At 35.7% G+C, this 13,556-nt stretch overlaps 2 protein-coding genes across 2 annotated transcripts; one reads left to right on the plus strand and one right to left on the minus strand.

Moving 5' to 3' along the window:
* Positions 1-853: 853 nt before the first annotated feature.
* Positions 854-4,656, plus strand: LOC145228012 (ubiquitin-conjugating enzyme E2 G1-like). Its single transcript, XM_080092980.1, has 6 exons — positions 854-1,001; positions 1,134-1,236; positions 1,303-1,400; positions 1,618-1,733; positions 1,800-1,862; positions 2,097-4,656. Exons 1-6 carry the CDS (start codon positions 956-958, stop codon positions 2,172-2,174), a joined length of 504 nt encoding a protein of 167 aa, XP_079949106.1. The 5' UTR covers positions 854-955; the 3' UTR covers positions 2,175-4,656.
* Positions 2,962-10,623, minus strand: LOC145228008 (TBC1 domain family member 23-like). Its single transcript, XM_080092977.1, has 8 exons — positions 10,318-10,623; positions 5,914-6,526; positions 5,446-5,691; positions 5,240-5,349; positions 5,011-5,171; positions 4,461-4,655; positions 4,186-4,345; positions 2,962-3,988 (listed from the first exon to the last, which is right to left on the minus strand). The coding sequence occupies exons 1-8, from the start codon at positions 10,539-10,541 to the stop codon at positions 3,406-3,408; spliced, it is 2,292 nt and encodes a 763-aa protein (XP_079949103.1). The 5' UTR covers positions 10,542-10,623; the 3' UTR covers positions 2,962-3,405.
* Positions 10,624-13,556: the final 2,933 nt, after the last annotated feature.

Below are 13,556 nucleotides of genomic sequence, written 5' to 3' on the forward strand. Positions count from 1 at the left end.
GTTACCCCCAAATAGTATTAAATGATATTTCATATTGCCGTACAGCACAAATGAAAATTTATGTGTATTATATGTTACATTGTTCGTGCTGAAGCTCTGGTGTTTTTTGCTGCTTTTTTGTTGTCTGCATAGTACTTTTGGGATGTGACAGGGCATGGTGACCAGTTTGTGCTCACAAGGCTTGGGGCCCAGTCTGCAGAATACCGCAGACGCAAGTTGTTTTTTGAAAAAAAAAATGTATCCCAGTTTTTTGAAAAAAAAAATTGCATCCCAACTACATGCAGAAATTTAGCATGAAGTGTTGCATGGTCCTGTTTGTCACTTGTGGTTTATCTGGTATAATTGGTCTTGGAACATAATGGGTTGAACAAACTGAAATGAGCAACTACCTAAAATAAGTTGATCGAATAGACTTGCAATAAGATAGGCTGCTTAACAGTGCACTCATTGCCAGCATAGCATATTCCATCATTTGCCCTTCTACCAAGGATAAAATCATCATTTTGCCCTCCTACCACGGATGGTTAAAATGTTGAACAAAGTTAGAACGTCTAAAATTGATATTACTGTTACTATTTTCACTATTAATATTAGTTTTCTCATGCAACATGGTTCTTAGCATGAAATTTCACTTTTACATTGCAGCCTTGGAACGTTGCAAAGTTATGATTTTTAATGACTTGAGTGCATTGGTTTAAAATCCCAGGGGATAAAAATGTCATGTGGCACCACACTACGCAATGAACTACTCACAAAGGACATGATTTTGTTTAGCGCTATCTGAATAAGACATTATCTTGTACACAGCTATAACTAGACATATTGACTCATTGGAAATTTATGTTTTGCACCTAATTGTTGGAATATAATAATCAACTCTTTTTTAGAAGCCATATCTAAAGTTTGTTGTGTGTGGTAACTAAAATATTTGTGTTTGACTGGTGTCTTGTTGAACATGGCTGTCGCCCAGTCTGTGTTGCTTTTAAGGAAACAACTTGCAGGTGAGTTCGTGAGTTCACATTCATTTTAATATCTTGTAATCGAAATATGTTTTTGTGTTTATCTTTTTTTACATTAAATTTGAACTAAAGGCACATAGATGGTAGTATCGCTTTACAATCGATGTTTTTTAGAACTGAGAAGGCATCCAGTAGATGGCTTTAGTGCTGGATTAGTTGACGAAGACAATATTTTTAAATGGGAAGTAATTATTATCGGACCTGCAGATTCATTGTAGTGAGTATCTGTTTTGGAAAGATTTTTAGTTAAGTTGTAATTTTTTAATTGAAAACCTTATTGCAGTGATGGTGGATATTTTAAAGCTCACCTTACATTTCCACAAGACTACCCACAAAGGCCCCCCAAAATGAAATTTATTTCAGAAACCTGGCATCCTAATGGTATGTGCAAGCATTGTTGCAGTAAATAGCTTTTGGACATTACAACATTGAGAAATTATTTTTTTAATCCTGGAAAAATGGGCTGTGATTATTTGATATTAATAAAGTGTAATAGAGTTACAGCCTCCTAATTGGCACACTGCTGATTATCAAAACATTATGGTTACTAATATAAAAGCTTGCAAAAAAATGCAATCAAAGTGCTTGTATTTGACAGTTGGTGTTGATGGATCAGTTTGTATTTCTATATTGCATGAACCTGGTGATGACAAATATGGATATGAGACTGCTGCTGAGAGGTGGCTCCCAGTCCACACTGTTGAGACTATCATGGTATGTAACTTTTTATGGTGAAAGTCAGTAAAAAGTACTTTGCAATGAAATTAAAACTTTTTTTAGGTGAGTGTCATCAGCATGCTTTGTGACCCAAATGATGAATCACCTGCCAATGTTGATGCTGCAGTAAGTAAAATTATGATTTCTGATTTTTCAGTCAATGCTCAATACAAAAAGTTAGATAAGTGGTTTCCAACCATATACATTTATTAAGTCTGTGCACCCCGATTTACTTTTACCCAATTCCAAAGCTTAACGCCTATAATTTTGCATTTATAGACCCTTTGGGGGGCGGCAAACCCCAGGTTGGAAACCACTGAGTTAGAGGGTAAAAATCATCACTTATAATTTATTTTTCAGAAACAATTTAGAGAAGACATGCAAAAATTTAAAAAGAATGTTGCCCGATGTGTACGAAAAAGTCAAGAAGAGTTGTAATTATGTTTTCTATCATTTGTAACTGGAACCTTCAAACATTACTGCCTGCCACAGCAAAGAGTAGCCATTAGCAGCCTCCAGTTGCTGTTGTGTGAAATAGTGTTGGTGTTAGATCGTTTGAATTTTTGTGACATTAAAGGTGAGCAATGTAAACAAGCTTGACATGTTTAGCAGATTAAACGTGTTTGAACTCGACTTGAGAGTTTTGTTTTATTTTTCATTGATCACTTTTTACTGTTTGCAATATTTTCTTCTTGTGTCTCAAAATTTGCTCAATTCTCCACCTTTCCAAAAAGTAATGGATTGAATAGTAACTTGCATACAAAGTTGGTTAACTTGCTATTCAAGTTTCTTCTCAGTATAGCTGCACAGTTTTGTACAGTTGATTTTCTTTTTAGAGTGTTACATGTCTGTTTTCTGTCTCGATATTTATTGTCTGCTTGTACATTGGCTGTTTGTTCAGAAATGTGTGTAAATATTTTCCTTTTTCAAGCAGCTCAAAAAATGTGTCATTTTTATATTTACAAAGCATATCTTACCAGACATTCCTAAAATGCATATTTACCATAGTAGAGAGGGTCGATAGCTACAATTAAAGAATATGACAAATTCTTAAAACACTTTGAAAAATGACCTTGATGCTTGTAGCATGGGCTTAACACCCATGATTGGTAAACAACACACATGAACTGGTTGGACAGGATGTTAAACATGTAGACTGTACCTCTTCATATTCCACTTGAGTTGGAGCTACACTTAAACCGGCTATAACACACACACACAATCGTTCAAACAATGAAAATAAGCTTTATTGTTTTGTACATTTCGTGTATTGCAACTGCCAATGTCAACCTTTGGTTCAAGTTAAATGACAAAAAATCTGCCTCAAACAGTCTGTAAAAGTTGACAGTATTTCCAAGTTCTGTATTGTTTTTAATGGCATATTTTTATCATGATTGGTCATACATTGACAGATAGAAGCTGGCATTGGCATTAATTAGCACCATTTGTTTACAGCCTTTGCACAAAACTACATGAAGATATATAAATATGTGTCTGCGCATATGTACATGAACAAACAATACAGAACGCTCCAGACGTAATAGCTCATCCAGTTAACTGAATTCATTCATCAGTACATTCTATACAACAATTGCACTTGCGACAACTAAATTACCTCTTGGTTTTTTACTGATTATGTAAACAAAGAACACTATAAAAAGCTTCATCATTAAGAAGATGTCGTGCCACTGTGCGATGGTTCGTTTGTAGACGGCTGGTCAGACTTGCTTTGTTTATACCTTTTCTCAGCTTCAATTATCATGTATTTAACGTTTTTGGTGGCGGTGCCTGCATCTGGCAAAATGTACCGGTCCGTTGCAACGATGGGTGGATCAACGCTGTCCACTTCCGGCGAATCTAAATCGCCAAACTTGAAGGATATAAGCTCTGGAAATGATCTTTTAGATGTGATTTTGACAATGGCACGCATGAGACGTGGTGGCTTTGCACGCACCCAAGTCTGTTTCGCTCTCCTCCGTTCCTTGCGTCCTTTTACCACAACCAAACAGTACATCTCGTCATCAGTCAAAGCAAGATATGCAGGAAACAGCTGACCATCTGGGTTTACATACTGGCATTCATAGCAATGCTTAACATCTGATCTTGAGGTCCACGATTCCAATTCCTCTATCACTTGCTCTTTGAGCAGCTTTTCTGATTCTTCTTCATCATCATGCTCATTTTCATCACCGATACTGAACACTGACTGGGTTCCCCGATATGGCTTGCTTTTATCAGACGCCTGGATGTGTCTGTAATGTATGTAATAAATTAGCCTACATTTGCACATTCATACACTCAATAAACACATGAAAATGGCTTTTTTTTGCCTATCTGATTAACTCATACCATGAGTTTTATGTTTTCTGTTTAAGTCACCTTTTCTTATGTTAGTTTTGCAAGCAAGTATTTGTGAATAAAACATATTTTATTCTTGACATATACACACCTTTCTTCTGCACTCCAGTCTTCATCAACATTTTCAATAAATCTTGTTACTTTGTCTTTGAGGTGAACAGATTTTTCAAACAAATTGCCAGCCATTTTTTTCATAAGAAGCTGCATGCCTTGTGTCCTTCCATCAGCATTTGCTGCAGTTTTTCCAGAAGCTAAACAAAAATCTAGTTTAGGATTTATTCCTAACCCTACAGGGCCTTATCACCAGCGTTTGGCAGTATACTACATATAAAACTTTTAGTTACAAACAGGAGTAAAAACACCCACCTGATTGTCCCTTACTTGGAGATTTTTCACACTCAGCACCAACAATCCACTCTGTCAGGTCAATTCCAACATCAGCAAGGTATGCCACAAGCATGGCATAACCACCTCTTGCAAGGCTAACATAGGTTTGTCTCTTTTGAAGGAGATTTGCAACCACCATATACATATATTGGTCATCCTCCTCATTTCCACTTCCTGAAAGAAAGGAACTGACTTTTGAAAGCCATTCTATGTTTTGTTTATGCACATTACAGTCTGTATCTAATATGTGTACTATTTGCTGATCTCAATAAAAACCTTAAAAATGCATGAAACTTTTATTTTAAACAGACAAACAAATAGTTTTTTGCAGCAAAGTAAAGATGCAATTCCTCAACTTATTTGTTTGTATGTATTGTTGACCAACAATTAAAACCGAAAAACAGATGATGTTGCGAGGTAGAGGTATAATAACAAGCCTTGACCAATACTGACTCATGCAGTATACTTAAATATGTGGGCTATTTGTAAGGCCCAGGGCAATGTTCAAAAATGACCAGGTTGGACCTACCAATAAAGCAGAGATGTTCCCCACCAGCAGCTGACCCTGCTTGAATTGCTTGTTGTTGTGCCGTAAACAATGAAGACAAGGCTGTGTCAAACTCAGAAGGTTCCTTTAGCATAAGAGTGGCATCAAGATGAAATGCTGTCAAAAGATGACCCCTGTTGTATCTGTCAAAACAACACCATCATTTAGGCTTGAGAATAGTCATATCATCCATTACCAATGGTACACTTACTCCTGTGCTGGCCTACAATCAACAACAAAAAATCTAATTTTAGGGCCTTCTTCATCAGATACAGAACCATGAGAGGGTTGACTGGACAACAATAGCTCAGGAATCGAAACCTGTTGCACAATAAAACTGATTATTAATTTTTTAATACAAGAAAGATTTTATCATGTACCAAGCAAATTTTCTAGCAGTCAATGTCAAAAACACACCTTAAGGCAAAATGCCTGAGCGAGGTCAGAGGCGATGGCATCCACTTTCGAAGCACTAGCCACCATTGTTCCACTGTAAAAACAGCCACCCAACTCTCTTCGAAATGATGAAGGTGTCCGGTCATTGTAATATGAGGCCAGTAGACAAAAATCATCCACATCCTCCGCAGTCAGTACTGAAGGTGCATTAATCAGACTTTCAATAGTTTCTTGCTTGTCTGAAGTTCCAACATCAGACATCATAATCTGAAATACAAAGGGTATGAAAAATTCTGATTATTGTTTAACACTAAAATATATTTCGCCCAAACAATATTCTGTAATTGACTTCTGGTATCTTCATGCAGTGAACTATTTCTTTGGTACCAAACCACTTTTTTAAATAATTTCTCATGCATGAAGCTTTAAACAAAGATTTTAAACATTACAACAACTATTCGTATGTACTTTCATTAGTGTATAAATTACCTGCTCTTTTGCATTCAGTAGAATCACAAGAGCCAGATATAGGATAAAAAATGGATCAGATTTTTGCAAATAAATATCCCAAATTGCCGATACTACCGGTGTTGAGCAATGTGATGCAAATATTGTTGTAAACCAGGAACTGGAAAATGATTCCATTGATACTTTTAAGGTGTCTAAGCGACTGCACATCTCTGGATCATGGTATAGCAGCAATAACCGAAGAAGATTGTATGTAGCATTTGTCACATTTGATGACAGATCCATTCTGGGAACATAGCGGGACATCATTGCATAAAAGCAGTTGTATAGGTCTGCACGATTAAAACCCAGGGCTAGAAGCGGCTTCAAGACTCTAACAAATCCATTGCCTTTTGTGAATTTTAAAGCTCTACACTTGCAATAAAATGTAATCACAGCAACAGCATCAGAAATGCAGTTTGTCTTTTCAATGCCATCAAGTTCCAATTCTGGTTGCTCTGCAAACAATGCTTCAACTTCTTCAGTACACTCCTCTTCTAGCTGGCCTTGGTTCTGGAGATCTAGCTTACCATCCCAAGATGCCATGGAGTCTGCACGACTTGCTACATTGAGACAAATTTTCCAAACCTGTGACCTAAACAAGAGCACAGGTATCAATACTAGGATTTAATAAACTAGAACTGCAACAACAATTGTTGTTGCTATAATAATTGCAATATTAAACTAAGGTAAAAGTTTTAAATTCAGTGTGAAAAAAAAATTGATGCAAGTATCTTTTAGCGAACATATGAACCTACTGGTGCCATTAAAGAACACTTGGTACACCTTCAATGATTCAATTACGAGTTATTTCTAAACTGGCATACAACCTGCTACTAAAGTTCGCCAAAATTAATAAAAACTAGAATGGTGGCTTCCTGATATACTTCCATTTTGTATATTCTATATGATATTTACCAATTTACTATACACATCATTTGATCTACACATATGATTGTTTTTGTTAGGGTTGGCAAGCCGGTCAATTGACCAGTCAAATACGGTCAATTGACAGCACTTTATTTAACCGGTCAAATACTATTTTTAATTTTAAAAATTAAATGTGTTAAATTTTTTTGTACTTGCTTTTTTGTTGTTGGAAAGGGTAAATTATTTCTAATAACCCTCAGGTAGAACAGTTTACGGCAGGGGCGGGCAACATACGGCCCGCGGGCCGGCCCGCGAAGGGATTTTGAGCGGCCCGCAGACAGTTTCTAGTTTTACATGATAATGTGGAAAAGTTTTTTTGCTATTGGGGAGCGTTACTGTCCGTTACAACTATAATTTGCGTCAGACCGCGGCCACAGTCTGACGCAATTCCCCACTACTTGCTTACTACGTCAAATTATAGTTGTAACGGACAGTAACGCTCCCCAATAGCAAAAAAACTTTCCCGCCGTTGTCTGTGCCGGATTAACCATTAGGCAAAGTAGGCACGTGCCTACAGGCCAGTCAAAAATCCAGGCCACTTTTTTGATTTGGCAACACAGATAATTCTATTTTTTTAGTTGGGAACCCTGATTTTCGGGCCACTTATAACATGTGCCTACAGGCCAGCAGACCCATAATCCAGCACTGGCCGTTGTTACCATTGCACCATACATCCATTGTTACGACATAACTGCCAACCTTGTGTGTGGCCTGCTTTCACAGTTTCCTTTGTTTCCACATGTGTCTGTGGTGTATGCATTAAATTTACCGTGATAAATAATTTTATGTTATATCAGTTAAATGGATAAATACGCGATTAATGTATCGATTCAGGAATCCGGCCCGCCAAGTACTTCATTTTCCCATATCAGGCCCGCCGACTGGAGAAGTTGCCCGCCCCTGGTTTAGGGCATACTCTTGTATTAATAGGTGCTTTTAAAGCCAATATAGATGTGTTTTGTTCATTTGAAATAAATAACAAAACAATTAGGAGATACTTTTGATTTGAAATTATGATCTGATTTACAGTATGGCAAACTTTAAGGTTTACAATGCAATTAAAAAACATGGATCACTTCTAGTTTATTTAATAAAAAACGTTTTATTTTAATAAAAATCGAATGTGATATGTCCATGGGGGAAAGTTAGTTCATTAGTATTTACTTGGACATTTTTTAAAATGTTGCACATTTTTATTGACAGATAAAAAAATCTAAATAAGTAATTTCTAGCATCTGTGTAAACTTGTAGGTCTACAGTCCTTTTTTCTATAGTTGATCCAAAAATTGTTTGTAGCTATATATTTAGCTTATAATGGCCCTGAATAGATTTTTTTGGATAAGTTAAAGGTCAGTACTTATTGGGATAAAGTCTGTACATATCAAGCTTTTGTATATTCCTTTTTTGTCATGAATGGAGATGTGACAACAGCGTAACAGCATAAATTACGACTTTAAGCAGGATAAGCGAGTTTTACAGTTAAATCTCAGTCAAAATTAGACTTTAATATGATGTATATGGAATATAATGAGAATCCAGTTCACAAATGTGATTTCAGAATGAAAATTACAGGCACACAGGTGGGGCCATTGATGAAATGAAGCATGCAATGTAGTCGGAGTAGTCTGTAATATAATATAAACTGAACATTTCCCATTTCACAAACTAATTTATATGAGTTGAAACCTCCATTTCCACTACTTATGGTTTAGAATAAGATTTAACTTCAACTTTAAACTAAAAGTGCAATTTAATAATGTGAATAGTATTTGACTGATATTTGACCTATTTGACAAGTATTTGACCGGTCAATTGACCAGATTTTATTTGACTGGTCAAATGCCCAACCCTAGTTTTTGTAAACAAAAATGAATGGGTCCACACATGCGTGTTTATGTGGATTTACGGTAAACAAACGTTGCGGTGATTTTTAGATTTTTAAGGACAAATTTTTAGAAAGCATTAACCCAACAATAAAAAATTTTTGCACTATTATTGTCATATCTTTACAAAAACATTAAAAAATAACGAAAAAAATAACTTCAATTGATTCTCTTGCTTTGACCTAGATATTGTCGTCCAAGGTCAGGTTTTAAACACAATTTTTTTCTAGAAAGCTGTAACAGTTGTGTTACAGACACTTTGAATTAAAAAGCAATTTGCTACAAGTGTGTACATAACAAATTGTTTTTCACGTAACTTTGCTTCGCAAAACGAGTACCATTGACCTGTAGTAACCTCTCAGGGTGCACACGCCAAATGACTGTTTGACCTTTTGACACCGTTTTCAATAGCACGCCATCCTTAGTGTTCAACAACACCGTTTAGCCTAATTTATACATGCCTTGTGTATTGATTCCTAAATTGATTGCAAAAAACGCTACGTTATGACGAAAGAAAGTTCTGAACTGTGTTAGTAATACCGACTAGTTGACCTTAAGTAACCTGTGGTCATGCGGCGGCCAACCTGACGAGCATTTAAAAAAACATTTATCTTGCAAAAATGTCAAGTTTATTTTTTCATCTTTATTTTGATTAACAAAGTTTTGCTTGACATATACGAAACCGAAGCACGCTTATTAGGTTTAAATCACGTCATAGGTGTGAAACCTTTGCCAAAACTGAAATTGTGAGTAATAACTTAATACAACGAAATAGCATTGCTGTGCAAAACAGCTGATTTCTAATCACCGAAAAGACGTCTCGTAAAACGTCCGACGTCAAGCTGAGCAATCCTGCTATTGTAAACCAGTGAGTTACTCTCTTGGGACTTCTGCCTACAGTGTCTTTCTTGACCAAACAAGCGTTAGACACATTTACGTTTTGGGGGCCTGTGGGTGAACCGCTAGGTAATTCGGGGTCAAACTTCTGAAGGATCAAGTTTGGATAAATAACTAACATGTGTCCAAATTTGAATAAATCTGAAGCACTCTTTCTTTACCAAACGAGCATTACAAAACCAGCGTTAAAAATTTTACGTTTCGGGGGCCTGTGGGTGAACCGCTGGGTAATTTGGGGTCACACTTCTGGAGGATCAAGTTTGGATTAATAACTAACATGTGTCCAAATCTGAATAAATTTGAAGCACTCTTTCTTTACCAAACGAGTGTTACAAAACCAGCGTTAAAAATTTTACGTTTCGGGGGCCTGTGGGTGAACCGCTAGGTAATTCGGGGTCAAACGTCTGGAGGATCAAGTTTGGATTAATAACTAACATATGTCCAAATTTGAATAAATTTGAAGCACTCTTTCTTTACCAAACCAGCGTTAGACAGAAAAAAGAAAAAAAAAATACGGACAAAAACAATATGTGTCCCCTTCAGGGAAGGGGCCCATAAAAAACTATTTTAGAAAGCACATGCGAAAAACAAAGAAAACTACAACTATTTGTCTGATTATTTGTAACTGATTAATAGAAATAAACTGTACGAATTCTTTTCATGATCATCAATGTACCTGAACTTGTGGGGAATACTACGACATTTGCAAACTCCTTTTATAATCCCTTGATCCACAAATCCCTCAGCCAAAACTTCCTCTAGTTCTTCATGCCATCTCTTTTGTCCTTCCTCCTCTGCACCATCCTCGTCATCCACAATTACCGGACTGTCAGTGTCATCCAGGTCACTGGTTAGTTCATCTGATGCCAAGGATTCAATCTGGTTTTCTCCGCTATCCATTTTTACCTGTTTTAGTTTTTAAAAGTCGAATTTCCATTAGAGTACTACTTGATTTCTACATAAACAGACAAACAATTGGAAAGTTTGTTATAGAAAGTCGCTGTAACCTGTAACCATTTGGTTGCATACAACAAACATGCCAGAACCCAACACTTTATAACTTTTACTCTTTAAGCGAGCAGTGCAATATAGACTAAGTGCTGCAGCCTCAGGTCTGGTGCGACCAAGGCAACGAAATATAAAAAGACTGAGCTTCCACTGGAAGAAACTTTTTTACGAAAAACTTAACTGTACTCGAGAATCGAGATGTGACTGGTGACGTCATTTGTTGAAACGCATTACAGTAACCTATCTGTACGGACACGTACAATAACAAACACTTCAAAAGTTAAACCAAACAGATACTATACAAATATAAAAGCAAAGATAAAATACCCAAATACATATTAATTGGTGGCCACATTGGTTGAAAATTTAATGGTCAAAGTTTAATGAAAAAATGGCTTTGATGAAAAAATAGTCAAATTTAATATGCGATGTTTTCATAAAATAGAGAAAAACAAGGCAATTCAGGTATATTTTGTAATTTACTCGCTCATGTGAAAATGTTTACTTTCGCCTCATGACAGAATCCAAAATTACCTGATTTGCCTACGTGCCCGAGGCCAAAGTCTATCAAACACAAGTTGTCGCACGAGAATACATGGAGCGTGAAATGGGGCGACTTTGCACGCTTTTAACAACGCAAAGGATAGGGTTTTGGATGTTTTTTTCAATAACCTGGCTTAACGACTAAATATTTTTTATTTCTAAATTGCCTTGCTGACAAGAAAATTTATGCGTGACGTAAAAATGACGTCATTGGTTGCCAGGCAACGCACAATGTTTGCAGGAAAGCAGTTTTATTGGCACGAGTTTAGCGAAAAAAAATTTCTGCATCGTTTGCTAGCAAATTTGTGAATAAAGTGTAGTAAATATAAATGATCCCGACCGTTTTTAGTAATAAAAAATGTTGATTGTACAGATATTTCAAAAACTTAGAAATATAAGTGTTAACCAAAGCAGTTTGTTTATCAAAGTTATACTTTTTAAAGTCTTTATTTAGGTTAACGGTATACTTATTTTTTTGCTACTGGAAAAAGTGCAAACCTAAAGAAATTTGCAATACATTTAACAGTTCTATGATAAGATGAATAAAGTGTTCATATATATAAACTTGCAACTTAAAATAGTAAAAAAAGTGGTTTGGTGGCCAGTTAAGTGCACCAATATAATGAAGAAACTGGTGGATGGGTGGGCTTTTAAAAGAACAAGCCGTTGATTTCAAAGTATCCTTACTGAAGAAGAATTATCTAGTGTCCCATCGCACCAAACCTGTGTAAGAAGTTGCTGTTTGGCATGGCTCCTGGCTTGCAATACCAACAGGCATATAGACTCAGAAAAAAGTAAAACATAAATGCCAATGTTTTATTTTGCAACAATTTTGATTAAAACAGACACAAATAATGACATAAAATAGTAATGCATAACAAGATGGAAAGACAAATAACATTCATTGATTTACATGTAATTTTGTGACATTTAGAAGGCTGACACAGGATCTATTGGACTTCATGTAACTACTGTGTTTGAGTTTATGAAGCTTTAAAAAAACATGTCATACTGTGCAGTGTGTCTCTTAAGTTTTGACTTTTTTGATTTTATGGAATCACCAATTTTGAAAAATGCTAATAATTCTTGCATGTTATTTTATGCCCTTAATGAAATCATTTGGATTTTTTGTGATATCCTCACATAACATGTATTGTGGGAAGTATCAGCTGAAACTGAAATAAATGAAAAAAGTGCTACTTTGGATGCAAAATTTCCCACGAGACTTTTTGTGCTGTACAGGTGAATAGATTCAAGAAGATTTAACAATTTTGTTGATGTTGGTTGTTTTATGCATCAATGTTAGTTGTATTTGTTTATATTGCATTTTTTCTTGTGGTTGTGTTGCATATGACAGTACACATATTCAACATGGTATATAGACCTTAATTAATGCAATAAATATTTTTATCACTAAAAAGTGTGAAATATCTTTCAAAAAAATTAAAAAAAGAGGGAAAGATTGTGCAACACCTTCAAAGGTAGTACCAAAAGCTTTCAAAATTCAGTATGTGCTAAAAGAGTCAAAATGCAGTAAATAAACGATGACGTCACTATTACGTCATGACTTTTCTGACCTTGGAGGACTATGGTCAAACTATTTATTCCAATTTTAGATGAATATACATCACAACCTTTTTATCTTTCGGGACTTATGTAGGCTACATGTATATCTACTGGAAAATTTACCCGCTAAAACCTAATTTAAACTCTATTTCATGTTCATCAGTTCCATTTAAACATTATAAGTTAAGCGTAGTTATATTTTTATTCAAAATTTTGCAGAAATTGCAAAATCAAACACCGCAAAAGTATCCAAATTAATCATTTTATAAATCGGCCCCATAAGGCGCAATGCAAAATTCGCGCTAATTTCGCCCCATTTTCATCCCCACAACTTGTGTTTTCTATGGCGTGCGACAACTTGTGTTTTCTATGGATTTTGCCCGAGGCTATCCAGCAAAGCTTAAAAAATCACATGACTGGAATATCCGGACACATTTGCAGTGCACAACCTAAAAATTACAGCAAGCATATTTTTAAACATAATTTAATGTGACAAAGGAGAGTCTGTCAACTTGGGGCGAATACGTTCCAGCTCTAGAAATAGCTCGTGTTAGCACTACAAAGAATTTGTTCAAGAAAAAATTCTGACGTAGCCTAATTATTTGCGAATAATATTTGAGCAGATACAGGAAAACACCTGATGTTGCAAGTTTGATCAAATTTTAGGTGAAAAAAATTCATTAAAGTTCGAGGCGCAATAGATAGGCTATGCATTGAATTTTTCTTAAAATCAAACTTTTTTAAAAAGACGAACCATATAAAGACTTGCAATGCTCCAGTTCGAATCCCGATTTTGGT

This window comes from Phallusia mammillata, chromosome 5 (assembly GCF_965637545.1).
Source record: "Phallusia mammillata chromosome 5, kaPhaMamm4.hap1.1, whole genome shotgun sequence".
Lineage (NCBI taxonomy): Eukaryota > Metazoa > Chordata > Ascidiacea > Phlebobranchia > Ascidiidae > Phallusia > Phallusia mammillata.